The 20,193-nt window shown below is 48.5% G+C and overlaps 1 protein-coding gene across 2 annotated transcripts in view; it reads left to right on the top strand.

The window, feature by feature from the left end:
• The window catches only part of LOC106744488, a 43,990-nt gene that overhangs the window by 8,836 nt on the left and 14,961 nt on the right, over positions 1–20,193 (top strand). The window contains exons 1-2 of one of the 2 annotated variants that reach the window (XM_014619317.1): positions 1,789–2,223; positions 2,736–2,986. In XM_014619317.1, the coding sequence (XP_014474803.1) occupies positions 2,857–2,986 (130 nt within the window). In that variant the 5' untranslated portion in view covers positions 1,789–2,223; positions 2,736–2,856. Of the gene's footprint in view, positions 1–1,788; positions 2,224–2,735; positions 2,987–20,193 lie in introns of those variants that run through there. The other variant, XM_014619318.1, reaches the window with a different exon arrangement.

Here is a 20,193-nt window from a genome sequence, read left to right as displayed (position 1 = left end):
ATTATCTATCGTCAATACCGACGATAGCTCCGTTCTCGGTACTCTATTGCGCGCGCCAACTAAATCTCTTCATTCGTTAACGCGTCGCGCGATACGGCGCGACACTGCCAATTTTCCACTGAGAACGCGTCACGATTTAACAGAATACTTAAATATTGTTTTCAAATATTGACACAGCTCGAATTTATAGGTGGAATTTCACGTTGAGATGAAACACTGGAAGAAGGATTTGATAAGAAACGAAACACTGGAAGAAGGATTTGATTGTTACCAAAATGTTGGTTAAATAGTTTCAACTAAATTGTTTGGTTGCTGCAACCAAATCACTTAATACCACACAGTAGAAGAACATTCTGTATTCGTGTTAAAATCTGTTCTTATTGCAATTTTTGTGTTAATTTTTTAACATATTCATGTGCTGATTTGACATGTGTTTATCTCAACGACATATTTTGTGGTAATTGTTACTGATTCGCTCGAACAATGCGGATATATTTCGTGCAAGTATCATAATTATTTTCTCTTTCTTTCTCTCTCTCTAATTAATTCGGTCTTCGAGTAGTAACCGAGGCAACGTAAACGTTTCCGATTTGCGGTCGCAGCCACCCCCGTGCAGCTCGCACTCGCGTGAACTGCGCAGTTGCGCTCGAGTGTCGTTTCGTCGTGTCATACGCGCCTTTGCGGCCCGGAGGTGCACGCGAGCGTCGGTTTGCTCGTGTGCGTGAGTCCTCTCACTCTCTCCCTCGTCGAGATCCCGCCACGCTACATGCTACACGCTCCGCTACGTCCGAGACCGTGTCGCACACGCCGCAGAAATGCACTTGCATCTTCCGACGAGCGCGCCGCATACGTCGATATTCGCCGAGGCAGTTTCGCGCGCGAGCAACTTCGTCTGATTTAATTGCGGATGAAAAATGCGAGGATCTGAATTATCTATAAAAATATTTACGTTCTCGATGTTCACGAATCTCGGAAAATTATAAAAAAACGGAGAGTTTGATTAGTCGGGCGGTCGCTCCTTCTACACTGAGAAAAAATACTTAAAAATTTATTTGTGGGATATAAAATTTATTTGAGAAAGAAAGAGAGGGAGAAGCTTATTTCACAAAAGTAAGATTTATTTCTGAGAAATAAACCTTATATCCTAAAAGAAAATTTTTAAATACACTTTTCTCAGCGTATAGCTTCGAAGTTTCAGAAAACAATCGTTTTTCCTCATTTTTCCGCGGATTTTTCAAGTTTCTCTTCTTTACAAGAAAAACGAAAAATATAGCAGGTTTTTAACCATAGACATTCCTCTGAAACAAATGTCTGCACCCTTGAAACAGAAATGGAAGAAGGAATCCGCTGAAAGATGACTTTTTCCGAAACTGTAAAACTGTAGTTCTTCCGCTACGATAGAGGCAGTTTTCTTTTTTCCGACGAGTCTGAGAAAACCCGAAGCGCCCTTTCGACGTATTAAATTCTCTTTCATACGGAATTCTGGACGCGCGTCGCGGCTATCTGGCGACTGAAAACACACACGGTCTCTCGCAGTGGTTGTTGGTGCTCAAACGTAACCACTCGGAGCAGTAGACAATGTATTGTCACGCTCCTCGCGCGCGTCCCCCACCCCGAGTAAATCGACTGTCCACCCCACTCCTACTTTACAGCCTCTCGGCGGCTGCGTGCGCACGTGTCCCCACCGCGCGACCGATCGTCCGCACGGGACGAGTGGGGGGGAGCCGGCAGAACGTGCGTACCGAGTGGCTAGGAAAGCACAGAATCATTACCGCGCCAGACCTCGAGGAGTGTAGACGTGTTTTTCGTTACCTGAGCTCAGTCGAGATCTCGTGTTATCCCCGCACATCGGCTCTTTCTTCGTTTCGTGCGCGCAGCCCCGCGTGTGATACATCGCGCCAAAGAGGACACAGTTTTGCGTCACGGTGTACGTCGCGTCGCCAGCCCCGACATCGCGGTGAGACGTGTCAGCGCGCAACCCCGAGGCAACTCGCACGTGCTCGAGATTTGTGGTCTGTGCTGCATTTACCCTTGTCACGTGAAGCGCACGGTGCTAGGCAGCCCAACCGAGTCACAGGACATTGAACCGCGATCGGAGATCGCTCGGAATAAAAAAACGAGCGCTCCCTCCCCCCGTGTTCTCGGGGACTTGTACTTTGCGAAGTTCCGCACACCGTGCTCTGTGCTCACGAGAGAGAGAGAGTTCTCTGTCAGTGTTCCAAGGTAAGAAGCGACAGCCGCTCGTCGTACAAGTTTCGTCGCGCGACGCAAAAAGCGAGAGAGACAAGTTCGTACGTCGTCGTGACCGCGTCGAACCGAGTGTGACTCCAACGAGTCGCGCGCGCGAGAGGAGGATCATCGACCTCTCGCAGCGTGCTCGAGAGACACCGCGCGAGAACCCTTCGACAGGGATCGTCTGGCAAGTGGACGGATCGCCTCCGAATCGGCGTTGCGTGCGCGCACATCGCACCCACGTGCGATCTGCGACGAGATGCACGCCGAGAGCGTGCGCCGGTGAACTGTACGGTCACGTGCGTGTAACGCGTCCGCGATTCTGTGCGTGCGTGCGTGCGTTAGCCTAGATAGATAGAGATATATCGGTCGCGTCACGCAGCGAGACACTCTCCGCGACGATTTCGTTCGCCGGACGAACTTGTGCGCGAGGAGGGACGTCAGATTTTTTCTCGAGTGCGCTCAGTGAGCTAAACCGCGAACGTTGCTTGGTTCGGTTACAGTGCGTCGACAGCGAGACCGGTGGGGCCGAAGTCAAAGGTCACTGACGGAGTTCGGGACGGTCGCGTGCGATCGACGACGGTAGAAGAGAGGAGGAAGAAGACCGGAATCAACACACCAGGCATGGCTATACCCTTCGCGCTGCCCACCGACGGCGAGGCGGACTCGCATCAGATGACGCTGATGCTGGACCTCTACGCAGCCCTGCACCGAGCACTTCGCAGCAGGAATGCCCAACATCCGTCACGAAATCGTGAGTCTCTCCGTTTATTATTTCTTATACTGACGTACATAGAAATGTGCGATTACGCGCGCTTCGAAGGGTTGGATCGTTGAGCGCGCGATGGGCTCAATCATCAGGAAGTCGGACGCTGCGAGAGCTAGATAATTAGCTTACTGGTTAGCTAACCGGGTTAGTTAACGAGCGAGCGAGCGAGCGAGCCAGCCAGCCAGCCAATGACTGACAGTTAGACCGACTTTTGTCGCGTGTAGGAAACTGCGTTCCCTACGTTTCTTATCGGAGATTTGATACTGCACGGAGAACGAGTCCGGTTGAATCGGACTGGCAACGCGAGCGAATGTAAAATCACAAACATGATTTCGAGGGTTCGAGGGATTTCTCGCTCGTACGAACCAAGTTCGGTTCTTATGGCCGGGAAAGTTCGTTCCCTTCGACCAAGACACGCGATTCGTTCGCTTGTGTTGTCAGCTTGATTCAACCAGACTTTTCCCTCCGTGTATACGGCGACTTGATTGTTACTGTTCGATCAGCTGTGACACAGAAATTTGTCCAAAATTGTATCTAGAGATTAAATCGTGGTCGAGAGCCGTAAGGTTGTTCGTACCTCTCATGATGCCATGAAGAGGAAAATTGGCGTTTTCAAGAGAGCGTAAGAGAATGCGAAAGCGTACGAGGAGTCGTCCTGACGGCGACGATTCGTGAGGAGCGTTTAAATTTTAGCGTGAGATTTCTCGAGATGAATCACAATGCGATGATCGAAAGGATACAGGCAGGCGCCGAGAGCAATGATGTCGGTAGATGAGGATTTGCCAATTTGTACTTTTTTTTTTTACATATGACTATTGTAAGACCATCACCATCGGTCGTTTGACGAGTCGCATGACAGTCGAGATATAGGTTTCTTTTTTTTGTTTTTTAAAGCGCCGAAAGCGCGGGATGTTCGCCGAAGGGTGGGAGCGTAATTGTGTAAACCCGGAGCGACGTGTTCTATTTTTTACGTTTACATTAGGAAAGTTTAGAGTAGGAAAATTGTAATCGAATCGAAAATTGTGTGTGAACAATGTAGAACGATAAGCGAATCAATGTGCGAGCCGAGACCCGGCACTTTGTAAACATTGAAATGACGAAATGTTCAATAAATATATCTAATTGATCGAAAAAAGCAATTTCCCGACTCACTCACTGATCAAAAAGCCCAAGCGACGTGAGAGCTTACTAGCCTCGCTAAAGCTCTCGTGAATCGCTCAAGTCGCTAATCCCACTGAATCTGCGAAACTAACATATCGGATAGACGGTCGAAGGTATCGCTGAAAAAGCCGCCGACGAACGAGATAAACGCGGCGCGCAGCGAAGGCCGCTCGATAATATCTCGGCTAGTAGAGTATTCCGGGGTGCAACACGTGGTTGCGCCGGGGAACAATTCGGAGCAGCGCAAGAAATACGCGAGGGACTCGTGTGTGACATTTTAATTTCCGCGCCGCTGCTGGCTGATTAATCCCCCTCGCACGTCACAGCCCATCCCGAGAAGAGCGTCTTTTCGTGCACGCGATTTCGGATCGAAAATTCCCGAGCGTATTCGCGTCGTGTGCACTCCCGGTATTAAAGAAATGCACGGAAAAAAAAAAGGTTTGGTTGAACTCACTTGACAAAGTGAACAAACCAAACGCGTTTTCAAGAGAGAGTCCGAATTCTCTTGGCTACCTGACGCAGACCGAACGAGATATTTCGACGGTGACTCACAGGGGAGCAACGACCGCAATCGATGATGGGATTTTCGCGCGATATGGTGCAATACTCGCGAAATGATCATCCGAGATTCTCAGGAGACTCGGCGAATTCTTGAGACGGGAAGTCCGGTGGTAAGCGGCCCGTCATTCCGACCGTCCTGACGTCAAGCAATTCTAAGCTACATAATTTGCCGGATAGAAGAACCGAATTCGGTTCATAAGAGCCGGAAATTCGACTTCTTTCGACCGAAACGCGTTTGGTTGATTCTTCATCGCCTGGTAAATCCAACCAAACTTTTTTCCGTGTGTAGCTTAGAATTGTTTGACGTCAGGACGGTCGGAATGACGGGCCGCTTACCAGCGGACTTCCCGTCTCAAGAATTCGCCGAGTCTCCTGAGAATCTCGGATGATCATTTCGCGAGTATTGCACCATATCGCGCGAAAATCCCATCATCGATTGCGGTCGTTGCTCCCCTGTGAGTCACCGTCGAAATATCTCGTTCGGTCTGCGTCAGGTAGCCAAGAGAATTCGGACACGTTGATTCGCACGATTCTCGCGACTCCGCACAACGCCTCGGGCGCGCGATCTTAGCGGAGGTGATTGACAAAAGTCGCAGAATCGCTGCGGGAAAGAGGGAGAGAAAGAGAGAGCTCCGTTTCGGCCGCGATCGCGTGGGTTTCTCGGCGAATGTGACGTCTTTGTGACCTCGTTACAAAGAGGAAAAAAAAATAGTAAGAAAAGCGCGTCGTTACTTCCGACGATGCTTTCGTCATTTCTCATTGTCTACTTCTGTCACGGATCTACGATGCGCTCCTTTCTACACGGAGAAAAATAACTTGCCGGCGCAATAAATTGTATCCCGTCGTGACGAAGTCTGTCAGTTATTTTATGGACGGCAAAACGGATTTATTAGGAATATTAATTGCCGTTCCCCGGATTATCTTGCCGAATCTACAAATTAATTTGTTATGAGGAACAAATTTGTAAATGTAGGAAAACACTTCCCTCTTTGCCCTAACAGCAAATTAACGTGTCCTAAAGATAAATACACTCAGCCGGATATTTTTTGTTCTGTTAACGCAAAACTGTTTCTTCTCTAGTTACGGATAATTCGCTAATTTGATTGGTTATGCCAATTAAATTTCATCGCGAGATCGCAGTGAATATGCAGTGGGATAACGACGGTTTCGCTGTAACGGCAAAATGATTTGTCCCTGTGCACCTTCTACGTGCGCAGAAAGGAAACGTTAGTTCGTGTGACGAAATGGGGACCAGACAAAAACTCGGTGACAAACACAGCATCCCGACGGTTAGTGTGACGGAAGATAATCGTCTGAAGAATAGGACGCGTTAAAAATTTAAGATAACAGGACAATTGACTGAACAGGAACTTCCCTTACAGAAAGTTTGTTTGTTTCTACGAGCGAGTTCCTATCTGACATTCCCGGACAACAGAAATCATCGATTACACAAACCGAGTCTCCTTTCTGTGCACCTTGCCAAGGTTCCATGACGTAGCATCGTCTACGCACTTCGTTTTTCGCTACGCAGCGTGAAATATCGAAAGTTATTGTGTACGACTGCTCCGAGTGATTTATTTGCGGTCAGAACGGTCCCGCCTATCATCGATTGTTCTAAAGGTGACATTCGGTAGGTAGCGAGACGCAGTGGGAAAGCTTACGACGTCAACCAACTGCGCCGAAAACCGAAAACTATATGGTCAGGTAGTAGAGCGAAAAAAAACCGGTTTTCTCGGAAAACCGAGGAAAATCCCGGAACTACCAGTCGTCGCTGCACCTGGTCGCCCTGGACAAACAGCGATTTGATCGGAAAAAAGGGTCTATGTGTGTGCATGTAAGTGTGTAAGTGTGTGCGCGCGCGCCGAGCGCACATGAAAACCCCAGACTCGTGTATCTTTCGTCTGGAAACGCCCATTACGAGGAATTTTCGATAGTTAACTCGAGTGATGACACGCCGTTTTCAAAGGAGTCGTCCCCTCACACTTTTTCCGCTTAGGAAAATCGCTTTTCCAAGTGAGTTCTTTATTCGACCGTCGCTACTTTCGTCGCTAATTCGTCCCCCGCACGCTCACATCTTCGTTCGGATCGTGACTCCAAATCCAATAATGGCACTGAATTGCTTCCGCGTTTTCGTTCCGACGTTTCGATGATATTAATGATTTTGTTATGCGTTGAACGGTTAACGGATAAAAAGAAAGAGAGAGGAATATACGGGGACACGCACGCACTCATCGCTAGTTTTCGCATAGACAGAAGCGAAGGCGAGACGAGTCCTCGCGAGATCGCGATGGCTCATATTCGGCGCACAGTGAAATTCAGCTTCACGGGAGTGCACAGCGAGAGAGGCAAAGACAGAATAAGAGAGAGAGGGGGGAGAGAGAGAAGGGGGAACGCGCTACGCAGGCAGAACAGATGTAGTGTGGGTGTAGAGCACCGAGAAAGAGAGATAGAGAAGGAGAGAGAGAAAGAGTACGGCAGACGATGTCCGGCCGTGACCCTGCGCCGCGCTGGTCGTGCCTCCTTTACAGAGAAAAGAGAGGAGGACAGAGGAGCGAGGAGGATCGTGGCCGGAGTGTGGATACGCGAGGGAACCCGGGGTACAAGAGAGAGAAAGAGAGAACGAGCGAGCGAAAGCGAGAGAGAGAGAGAGAGAGAAAGAGCACACTGGTCAGCACCGCAGCACACGCAGTAAAACGCGCTATAAAACGCGATGCAGCCCGGCGGTGCCAAGTCCGAATCTCGAATGTCGATCGTGCCGACGCACCTCGCAGAGAGATTGCGGCTATCAACCGCAAGTGCGTGACATCATCCATCGCTCGTTTCCCCCCTCTCGCCCGGGTCTAGCTATGCGCTGTAAACCGAGTGGAAAACTCGCGAGACGAGAGCCAGCCGGACTACTCGAGGACGTGGCCGGTCGCGAAATCTCCGAGCGGTTTCCTTCCCGCCGCGACAGAGCCGCGTGGATACCTCACGGATCGCGCGATCGCGATGCCGGGGCATTCTGGCGGGTATCACTGCGAAATCGCTGTCGCGCGCTCGATCGGTCGGTCGAGAAAATTGAATGCGTACACGGAGAAAAATAACTCGCTGGCGCAGCGAATCTCGTGTTATCGCAGCAAAACCCATCAGTTACTAAGTGGACGGTAAAACGACTTGTTGAGGATACTAGTTGCCATCCGCTGGATATATTTTATGGAATGTACACATTATTTTTCTGAAAGAACAAGTTAGTAAATATAGGGAAACACCATTAAGGAATATCGGAGTAATTATTTTATTTGGATTAAGTAAATTACTAAACAAATATCACTTGATTCATTAATGTAGCATACTGAAAGAAATAAAGTGCTACATTCGAGTAACATTTATTTTAATCCTAGCAAAATAATTACTCCAATATTCCTTAGAAAGTATTTACTTAAATGTATCACTTTCTTCTGTCCGTGTATTCTAATTACGAATAATTCGCTAATTTGGTTATACCTAACTAAATTTTATCGCTGTCGCAATATGCAACGATGGTTTCGCTACAACAGCAAGATTATTTCTCTCCGTGCTGGCAATCGGCTTTCTTTTTTCCAGCGACGAATGAAAAGCTTCATCGGCGGAAATGTCGAAGCGCGAGGAGGAGACGCTCTTGTCTCACTTCCTTCGTTATCGCGTTTGCGGTTTGATAATTGCAATCGAAGATTCCTCCAGTCGCAGACTGACCGCAATACACGTGTGTGTGTGTGTGTGTGTGTGTGTACATATACGTTTGTAACTACGAGCATGAAAAAACGTATCGGGAGGAGCAGATATCGCGTGTGATATATGCGGTAACGCTTACCGCGCATTACTCTCGTAACACTTCGCGGCTGTTCGAAACGGTGTCGCTAATGAACAACGCCGGGTGTACACAGCGCATAATTTATGGAGATTTAATCTTTCGACCGTGATGGATAATGTAATCCGCGGATAAATCCTCCGCTTCATTGTACAATATATTTTATCGCATTTCGCTTTGCCGTGCGAATAAAGCCGCGCGAGCCAGCGAGCGCGCGCGCATCGGTGTGAGAGAACGTAATTGCACGAGTGCGTGTGTGCGCACGACGCGTGTGCAATAATAATAACACATCGCCGAACCTCCGATCGTACCTGCATCGTCATTTTCAACGCGCGTCCCTCTCTTATTATTTCCCCCCTTTTTTTTTCTCGCTCTCTTTCCGTCCGCGCGACGCTCCGGCGCGATATTACCGGCGAAATTACGCAATCGGCGACCTTTCCGCCCGACGAGCGCGTCTGAAATCTCGAGCACACTCGTGAAATCTGTCCGCGCAGCGAAGTTTCGCGCGCATACGCATAATGCGTGCCTCATCGTTTCATCATTAGATAACAGATATCGCCCGCGAGATGAAATCGACGCTCTGAATACGAAAGAAATACCGGAGAGGTTATAAATTCGAGATTGTCGCTCTCTCAGGATTATTCGTATCGTCATTCGCCCGCGTACTGCGCTCGATCATTATTTATAAGTCGCCTTTAATTATTCACACACGAGCGCTACTCGACGACTAATTAGGATAAACATTTCCCGGATCGGCCAAGGATTACGCAGTCGACGCCCTGACCCGCGGAGGACTCCTCTCCTTCTCTCTCTCTCTCTCTCTCTCTCTCGCTCCATCCTGCGCGCGCTTAAATCACACGTTACGATGCCTCTCGGCCCATTATTTCACGAACGGAAATAGTGCCGGGCCGCACGCACACGCGCGCCCGCGAGGGTCAATAACCATAGTTTGCCGCGCTTTCGCGAGAGAAGATGCAGAATCGCCGCGAGCACTCGCGTGGTTGCATCAAATCGGGGGTTGTTATTTATAGGAACAGCTGTGGGCAGTCCCGCGGAGTCTCCTCGTAACATTTGCAGAAAACTTCCCCCTCTCGTCATCGCGTCGCACGGCGAGAGCGCCTCGCGAGAGAGTGTGGCAATCGCGATTACGCGCGCGTCCCGAATGTATTTTAAGGCCGCTTCTCTCTCTCTCTCTCTCTCTCTCTCTCTCTCTCCCCGCTTTTTCCTCCCTTGTTGCTTCTCTTCTCGTCTTCCTTGCGCGCTACTAAAGAAATGATCGTGACGTCGGATTTTTCAATATTTTTTTGTATTTTTCGCATTTTCACGTATTTATTATCTATCTTTAAAGTTACCTAACCATTCTATCTTTAAAAAGATGCTTGACGAATAGTCACAAAGGGAAATGTAACGCAAACGATATCGCCGAATCCTTACATATCAATTTCTGGAAAATTAGATGATTAAATGACCTTGTCAGTTTTTTTAATTATATTTCTACAAGTTTCTTTCGTCGTCCTCACATTTTTCATCAAAATTATAAAAGTAGCTTGGTTGCTAGAATTAAAAACGTGATATTGGAAGCTGTTTTCATATCTGTGATATGTGTAAATAGCGCTAACATTGACTTCAATTATCTCAGCTTCGATACGATCAACTTTTTCCAAATTTTACACGTGTGCAGACGTTTCGATTAACACGCTGTTAAAAATTTGAAAAATATTCATAAGAAAATAAATTTATGAGCCAACTACCTAACTCGAATCGGACAATAATGACTCTCTCTCTCTCTCTCTCTTCTACTTTCTCTTATCTCGTTATCTCCTCTCATCGTTTTGCTTTTCCCACGAGCGGTCCCGATAAGACGAATCGAATGCTCACGATCGCTCTAATCGGACGGAGTTCAATTTCGCGCTACGAGACAGATCGGATGACTGGCCGGTAACGCGATACGCACTTGACACTGAACTTCGTATTACGTTACTCTCTCTCGTTCTGTCTATCTCTCGCTGTCTTTCCCTTCCTCTCTTTCTCTCTCTCGTAAATCCTCGTGTCGTAACAGCTGTTCGGGATTTCGGAGTAGGCCCGCGCCGCAAACGTGGCGAGTCTCCTCGAGCCGACTGCGAGCTCTCGTCGCGCTCTTGATGCAATTGAATCAAAAGTTTTCATCGTACGGCGAAAGATTGTCGAGTCGGGCCTAATTATGAGTTACTCTAATGCGCCTGTGCGTTTTCGCGTCGATGCGACGACGTGCAAAACTTTGGCGTGCAAACTTTGGCGGTGACTCGGACTACTTATATCGGAGATATATTCCACTTAAATAGCGGCGGACGGGCGACGATCGATGCGGTCGGTTTGAGAACAGTGACTGCAACTGAGTCTATAGACTTTATGAAATATTGAAGAGGAATTCGTCATTCGGGTCTCCGCGAGCCATTCATCGGCGAGACCGACTGCTATTGACAGAATTCTTCAAAAATTCATCGCATCCCTCGGACGACGGAGGAGCTTTGCGATCTCTTCCTGTCTCTCGTTCTCTCTCTTTCTCTCCCGTCGCTTCGCCGTCGACGGTAATCCGTTATAGTCTCACGTGTAAAACGCGTTTTATCTCGTCACGAGACGGACATGCGATGTCGCTTCTTTTCGTCAACCTGTCCGTCATAAAATATTCGTTTATCGAATATTTTACCCTTTTTCCTCCCTCCCTCTCTCTCTCTCTCTCTCTTTCTTTCCGATTTACCTCCTCGTTTTTCTCCTCGAGACGCTTCGTTAACTCGCGCGCGCACGAGAATAGCATCTCTAAAGAGATAACGATAAACGCACGTCCTGGCGATTTCCGGCCGATGGAAAGCGGCCGAGCGTTCAATTAATCGTCGTACGCGTGCGGTCGTTATGCAAGCGCCCCGATAGTCGAGACAAAGGAGGACGATCGCCGGAATACAGAAACGCGCGTAATAACGCGCTTCACACACAAAGTGCGTCTACAACTATGCGGCGACAAAAAATCACTAGACCGCGTTGCTCCGGCGCTCTCTGATTATCGGCTGTGCGTCCTTCGATGTTGAGACGATATTTACATTCGTGTGAAATCACGTGGTAAATACGATAATTACATATATAGATAGCGAGGTGAACAATCCGTCGTAATATCGCCAGTGACACTTAATACGTCGAAAGTGCGTAACGGTTAATAATCGAGAAACGAGTATCAGGAAACGGCACTCCGATAAGTTGTCGCAAGGCGAGCGCGCGCGGATGCGACGTCGAGCGATAAATCTGTTCTTTTCCGCTGAACTAGTGTACATTTATAGATCTCAAAAAGAGATAGATATGCAGTTAAGACTTGGTGGAAGAAAGAAGAGGAGAAAACTAGCACGGTAGACTATTAATGCTGTCTCATTTTCCAGGCATAATAATATAGAGAATTGCCAATTACGTGCGTTAGAATATTTATTTTCGAATATTTATACATCATGATCGCTGCTTTGGAAAATTGTTGCCGATTCATCAAATTATTCACAGTCGTGATGCACGAATAACGCTTCCGATTGAACATTTTCGACGTCATTATGCCTAGAAAATTATAGTTCTTTTCGGCGCTAAATATTTTATAGTAGTAGCAGCATGCGTGTAAGATTATCATCACTGACACTGTAGTAACACTTGCTAGAAAAATGGTTCTGCTGATTATTTTTTGTGATTAAAATAAAAAAGGGTACGTTTGATGCCGAAAACAACTATAATTTTCTATCAATGTAAACATGGGTACAGTATTAATGGGGTCTATTGTGTACAAATTAATACAGCCAATTTAGCGATAAAGAACAGACCTAATATATCGCAAAAAAAAAAGAATTTCCTCCGTTCGCGCTCTTTCTCAGATCGTTCATCACGTACGCGAGATTTCGCAGCTAACAAGGAGGAGGAGAAGGACATTGCTCGTACAACGGCAAATGAATATTTATCTCCGGCGGACGTGTCTTTTCCGGCTTGTTAATTAGCGCCCCGATTGAAATAGTCAACAGGCTCTTCGCTAATTTCGGTAGTCCCGTAACTATACCTGCGGCCATTAATATTCATCGAGGAGAATACCTACTTCGTTCTCTCTCTCTCTTTTTCTTCCATTCTGCCTGCCCTGTCTGCCCTGCACTGTTCGTGTGCTCTCTAGCGCGCGGGTGTAAAACATTTTTACGGTCCCTTAAAGCCGTTTCTGGTAGGCCGGTCAGATAGGGGCACGCGTATCCACCGGCTCATGTAATTCGGTAGATTTTATCTACGCGGGCCCTCTCTCCATCGCACTCTCTCTTTCTCTCCTCGCGCTGATTGCGCCGATTATTATATATTTATCGCGGTCGGTCATCGAAATTTCATCGAGCGTGAAAGTCAAGTGCGCGCGCTCGGTCCTTGTGATCTTTCATGCGCACCGATCGCTCTTTACCTCCTTCTCCCTCCTTCCCTCTCTTTCTTTTTTTACACGCCTTCAACCCTTTCCCTTACAAATTTCTCGCTTTCGTTCCTCGCTATCGTCGCTCGTTCGCCGTGCGATGGTAACACGCGTACGCCCTCCCTCTCTCTCTCTCTCTCTCTCTCTGAATTAACGGTCCACGCGATTTTTACGAGATAACAATCTCGGCGCAGCTCGACGTAGCTCGCTGCGACGACGATGTCCATGTTTCTCCACGCCTTCCGCCGCGCACCGATGAGCCGTACGGCTCTAACTAAAGACTCCGCGCCCAAATACCACAGCGATTAGTGTGCTCGGCTTGCCCTCGCCCGATTCTCGCGCTCTCGCTCTCCGAGGGGTCGAAAATAAGCGGCCGCGACGATGACGGGGACGCGGGTTCTAAAATCGCGCGCGCTTGTGAACGCGAAGCCCCGTGAACGTGAGATGCACTCCTCGGGTAGCTTCCAGAGAAAGTCCTCGATTACTCCCACGTAAACGATAAAAGAATGTCAAAAGGGACGTTCCTCGCGAACCTCGTCGTCGCGAGAGGGGGACGGTACGAAACGACTCGTTCGAGGGCACCAGGCGGATCTCTACGTCGCGTTCTTTTATTTCACCGTCCTACCTGCGCACATGAGCGATGGGCTCGAATCACGCTCCGCGAATTTATCAGGGACGACGAGCGAGAAGAAGAGAACGCGGGGGCGACAGCCGTCGGTAGGGGGAAGGGGCGAGAGAGAGAGAGAGAGAGAGAGAACGAAGGAAACCGTGACGACGGGGATCCGAGGTCTCCGGATGGGTGACGAAAGAATTAGACGATCGCGAGATGTAGCCCCGTGCGGGTAAGGAAGGGGACGGTGGAAAGAGAGTACTTTATTTAATTTTCGCGACTCACGAAACGCATCCCTGCGCCGCACGTGTCCCGAAGCGCGCCTACGGCGTCGCTCGCTGGCTCGTTCGTTCGCCTCGTTGCCTCGTTCGGCGAATCCGCTCTTCGAGGAATCGATTTCCGCTCGAAACTCGCTCGATTATTACCGAGGACTCGCGGAATAATGACGGGTGGACCGAGAGGGCGACCGTTGTGTTGCGCTGCATTGATAATTGTGATCGTTCGGACGGCTCGACTTGTCGGAAATTGTAGCCGCTGCTGGGATACCGACGGCTCCGACGAACTTTGTCCGAAAGGTGCACATCGACAGACGGAGCTGTGAAGATGCGAATGTGATGACGAAAACGCGCGAGGGACGCGAGAGAGGAGGTCGAAGATCGCTGTCACCGCAGCGAGAACGGCCGATTTTGGCCCTTGGAAAATTCCTGACTAATTAAAATTTTGTGAAGGTCAGAATCAGATTCAACAGTTCGGAATCGGATTGAACGGTTCTACGAGAAAACACACCGTTTTTACTCGCAATTCCGGAAGCCGAAATCGGTCCATTTATGCATCGTCCTTTACATCATGGTCGACGCGTGATGCGACGCTCTGATACATGATGCAAGCGGCAAACAAATCGAAGGAGGGAGGGAGGGGAAGACAGAGAGAGAGAGAGAGAGAGCATCGGCGATCGCTTTGCACACGGTTATCTGCATTGCGGAACCAACAGCACGCTCGACCAAGGCGGGTTGAATTAGTGTCAATATTGACCTAGTTGTCCCTACCGGACATTCCGTCAGTAACTCGAACTCATCGAGTACCCGGTTATTTCGCACAGGTGGAGGCAATTGCACCAAAGAGGAGAGAGAAAACGAGAGATAGAGAGAGAGAGAGAGAAAGAGAGAAATGCTGTATTCCCTATTCTCCGGAAATAATGAGTCTATTGAACGAAACTAACGTTCGCTCGCAGTTCACCGCGCTAACCGCGACACATTATCAGCGCGTTATCGATTTTATTATCGAATATTGCGGAGCCGTCAGTCAAGATCGACGGGATAATTTAATCTCGAGTGCGATCGCAACGTGTTGGGCAACGGGGACGGACGGATGGAGAAGATGCGGCGTTTCTCTAATATCACCGCGCTCGTCTCGTCTCGTAATCGCTCGCGACGTTGACGCAACATTATTGCGCGCTGCCGTTATTTTTCATCTTCATATTTTCCCCTCCCTCCCTCTCTCCCTCTCTCTTCTTCCCTTTCGTTTGTGTTTTTCTCCATTTTCTATTTTAGCGTCGCGCTGTCGCGCGATACCGGGAAGATAACGCGGCCGGCGCGGTACATCGTCGGCGGGCTGAAATCGTCGATAGATAATGACGCTCTCTATTAATCAACTGTAAAACGCACACGACGTACGTGTGTGCGCCGCCGGGTCCGACCTTTTTGTTCGCCGCCGCGATCGATTCTCGATACATGGTTACGCGTGACCTTTCCTCTCGAAAGGAGGAAGGCGCGCGCGCACTTTGGCGAATCCCTCGAAACCGCCGGACATATATTATATTTGACTTGTGCGCGACCTGAATGCACACGCAGAGAGGCACGCACACACACACACACACATACACGTGCACACATGCACACAGGTGCGAATCATCAAACGAATCCGCGGCTTTTGTTCGACGACGTGCCTCGAGAGGAGAGCTACTGTCCACGTGGCGAGAACGGATTAACGGTTCTATTTTCGTCGAACTACTTTCTTATCTAAGGAATCCCGATATTTGAGTCAGCGGATGAGTCGTAATTATGGACGCCTCGGTTTCATCGGAATAGATCAAGAGAATCTATCGCGACGACAAACATCTTGTGTTAAAGTCCTTATTAAAATTTTTTACACACGTATATTGATTTAACATATTGTATTTATGTTATCTCAATATCTTTTGTGTTGAGTCGATATTCAACATGTGTTAGTGTTAAAACAACACATTTTATACTTCAATGTCGATTAACGTATTAACTATATGTTAACTTTTGACACAATATTTGTATTATTTTTCAACAAATTCACCTACTGTTAAATTGATACCAAAATTCGAGGGGCCATTTCGGATACGTGAGAGGTGTTAAAAAAATTTAACACAAAATCGTTTACTGTGTATTAAAGTTTGGGGAAAAACGATTTCTCCTCAATTTCCGTACGAATTTTTTTGACTTCTTATCTCCTTTACGAAAGAAATAAATGTGTCAGCTTTCAACCGATACGTGAATTTTCCCGATCGAATTTCTACACCCTTCGGACGCGGATCGGAGAAATCTGCGGGAGAATTGGGAAAAAGACGGGCTTTCTTCGAAATCTTAAAACTATAAGAACACTTGCTCGTCTCAATTTGCCGCTACCGCCGCGTTCAGTCGGACAAAAGAAATCCCGCGAGCGTGAACACGATCATTCAAGTGAGAATTAAACATCTCTCGAAAAGCTCTCGCACACCGAATGCGCAAGGAGACTCGACTCAGAATTCCTCGAATGACCAAAACGTCGCCAAAGGCGAGCGATTAGCTAAGTCGGAACGCACTTACGCGCCTTCGACGCGACCCCGAAACGGGGAAAATCACGGTCGAGCCGCGGAGTCCGCGCACGCTCGCGTCACACGCAGTAGTTATACAGGCCGACTCGCTCGCGTATCTGTCGCCTTGTTCCGGAAAAATGGCAAAAGCGCGGCGCGATAAAAAGCACGAGGACGAGCGAGCGAGAGCAAGCAAGAGCGAGTAAGCACGCGCGCGGAGAGGAGCCGCGGTCGAGGTGCATTTACGCATTCGCGTGCGTGCGTACATTCGTGTATCGCGTCGCGCTGCAGCTCCGGCGGCCTTGAGAGGAGTTCTTTGTGCAGTTTAGCGTTCACTGTGGATCGCGCGCGTACTCTCGCTTGCACACACGCGCGCGCGAGTACACCCACACAGTCGAAACTGGCTTAGGCCGTTACATATACTGTAACAAGTTGCGTTGCACTTATGTACAAAGGGCGCTCCATGTGACTCACATGCTCGCATATGCTACCGGCAGTCTCCGTCTCTGTCTATCTCTCCTCTCTTTCGCTCTCTCTCTCTCTTTCTGTCGTTCTCGTTGACTGACGTTCCTCCTCTTCCTCTCCGTCGTTCTTCCGTCCTCTTCTCTCACTCCGTGCTATTCTATTTATCTTCTTCTTTCTCTCGCACGTTCGTTCGTATATACACACACACACACACACACACACACACACACACACACACATGACACACACACGTTTCTTTCCGTCCTCTGTGTTCTTCTCTTTGTCGGTCAACGTCTCTATCCTTCTCCTCTGTTCGAACGCACATAGCTCGATCCAAATATACATATGTGTATACATATACACACGGCCAAGTGCACACACGAGACCACGAAGAGCGGTGCATGCGGGTGTTGGCCACGTGCGCGCTGCACTTTTTGCTCGGAGCGAAAGCCTTCGGCCTTTTGTACGTCGCGAGCGCGAGCCGCCGGAACTTTATGCCCTTTTCAGCGATTTGCCGCGTCGAGCTTTCGGTGAACGCGTCGCGCCGCTGCAACAAAGGTGATGTACGAAAAATGCCACGACCGGGGTACGGTGTAGTCGCTCTTCTCGACGAACGGGGCGGGGGGGCGTCTTTGATAAAGCCTGTTATACGATACGTCGTATGTGCGCGGGCATTCGTTTGCGAAAAATAAATTCTCTCACCGAAGCATCGGCTGCGCTCCGACATGCGACTTATTGTAGTACTTAACGAACGACACCGCTAAGCAGAAATACGCACGCGACGAAGAATCGAAATCGCTCTTCCGAAAGAGAGAAAGAAAGAGAGAGAGAAAACGTTATTTATTTGGCGCTCTGGGGAAAGGAATTCCCCTCAGGCACAAATTAGATTGATACATAAGAACTAGTAATTTAGAAACAAAAAAAATAGTAAAGTAGTATAAACACTTATAGAGTAAAAATTAGAGAATTAAGTCATAATACTGTTTCAGAAAATTCAACGAAGTAGTATAGATTCTTATATGGTAAATTCAATAAATGACTAATTTAGTTAAGAAGCGTGACGATAACCATACGTGCGACACAAAAAGATAGCCGAGAGAGATAAAACCCACGAGAGGCAGCAAGCAGGAAAGTAGGAAAGGAAAGGTTTTTAATGACTATGAATGTACACTGAGAAATCCGTTTAGTTGAATTTAATTTAATTCTTGTTTGGACAAGGACAAACGAGTGTTTTGGTTATAAGAACCAAGATTTGGTTCTGTGAAACGAAAATGAGAAAAAGTTTTGGTTCGGAGAACCAAACCTTGGTTCTCATAACCGAAACATTTGTTTGCCCGTATTCAAGCAAGAATTTAACTTAATTGTACTAAATGGATTTGTCAGTGTATTAGAAATCATTTTTCTTCAAGAGAAAGAGAGAGAGAGGGAGGGAGACTTTTTTTTTTCACATTCACACGAAATTCTGAGACACCACTCGCGATTTATCGGCCCGCCCTCTGGATCGACCGATCCTTCTCGCAATTTCCACCTTACGAAATGCACACCTGCACGCTGGATTTATAACTTCTGGCGTTCGACGCTAACGAAGTCGATTAGAAGACCGGCGCCGGGGAAGACCCGAAGCGGAGAGCTAATCTCTGCCGGGGAAGAGACAGGCGCGCCGAGACGTAAATCCCTCGGCGCGCGCGACTCCGGAATAATAAATATCGAGTCCGATTATTATAAATCTCTCCAAAGGTTCCAGCGCGCGCGCGCTTCCCGCTCGCTCGCTCGTTCTCACGCCGTCGCGCCGGCGAGTGACATTTCGCTGGAAAAGCAAGTAGAAAGCAACGGGGCGTCGCTTCTGAGCGTTCGCCGTTCGCGTGTATTTTGCAAGCGGTGAAAAGCACGCGCGCGCGACTCGACGCACTGCGACGACGATCGGCGAGATTTCGCGGCGAACGGCCATCGCGTCGGCGCGCTTAATAATCGAACGCAGCCGGTGTGCGACGATGTGTGGCCGGTGCACACGAGAGCGCGTTGCACAAGTGAAAGAGAACTCCGAGAGAGCCACTACGGACGTTTACTCGAAATGTCAAGGATGCAACCACGCGCGAGAGAGACAGAGTGAGAGAGAGAGAGAGAGAGAGAGCGGGTGCGGACGCGCGCTTACTCGTGCGAGGGAAGAGACACGGTGGAGAGAGAAAAAGAGAGAGAGAAAGAGATATGAGAGAGGCGGATGAAGAAGACGACGGAGAGACAATGACGGCCGCGAGCTACGCTGGAATTGTTATTTTGTCACGCATGGCTCTTCGTAGCTGCGGCAGTGGCCCACGTTTACGTACGTGTGCGCATCTATCGCGCGAGATGAAAAGTGGCCGTGTCTAAATGTTTCTGGAACCCCACGGCATGGTAAAGCGCCTTTCCGCGGATAGGATGCTTTCACTCGCCCGGAGTCGCGCGAGATGCGCTTTCAAGGTTGCAGCCGGGAGCCGCCGCCGCGATGGTGTATCGCGATCCTGCTTTGTAACGCGCGATAGGTGTCTCTCTCTCTCTCTTTCTCTCTCTCTTTCTCTCTCTCTTTCTTCTTCTATCTATCTATCTATCTCTATCTATCTACGCTGAAAAATGAGTCTTGTTGAATTTACCTGATAATGAACAACCAAACGCATTTTGTTCGAATGAAACTTTCTACTTCTCACGAACCAAATTTGATTCTCATAACTAGAAATTCGATTTCTTTCGATCAAAACTCGTTTGTCAAATAGATTCACTTAAACTCACTTTTCAATGTATCTCTATCTCACTCTGCTCTCTTATCTGCGGAGAATGATTATTATCGTTATCAAGAAAAGAAGCCACTCCACTACCGATGCACTGCGGCCTTATCTGGTATTAATTGTAGGGCTGAGAGATATTGAATTGTAAGTGTCTATTGTATCGTGTAAACACACTCGAGATCTTCCTTACGTTCGTACGGCAAAAAGCAACGCAGTCGTTCTCTCTCACTCTCGATAGGACTGCTGCGTCAAACGATAACGCGATGAAGAAGGCATATCTCTCGGCAGCAGCGGATGAGCGGAACGAAGAACGCGTGCAGAGCGTGTCCCGGTAGCGGAGATGGCAACGACGACGACGACGCGGCTTTATCGATGAACACTGTTCTTCGAAATTGCCGTCGAGGCAGATAAAAAATAATAGCGCGCGTATACGTCGAGTCGCGAGACAGGCAGTCTGCCGCGAGCGCGTGATAACGCACGTTTTTTCCAAGCGGAGATACCGATGTATGTTTGTCGAGCTCGCTTATTCGCCTGATCCCGGCTGTGTG

The sequence above is a fragment of the Dinoponera quadriceps genome, unplaced genomic scaffold (assembly GCF_001313825.1).
Source record: "Dinoponera quadriceps isolate SergipeBrazil2010 unplaced genomic scaffold, ASM131382v1 scaffold777, whole genome shotgun sequence".
NCBI lineage: Eukaryota > Metazoa > Arthropoda > Insecta > Hymenoptera > Formicidae > Dinoponera > Dinoponera quadriceps.
This window is presented reverse-complemented; position numbering and strand designations above follow the sequence as displayed.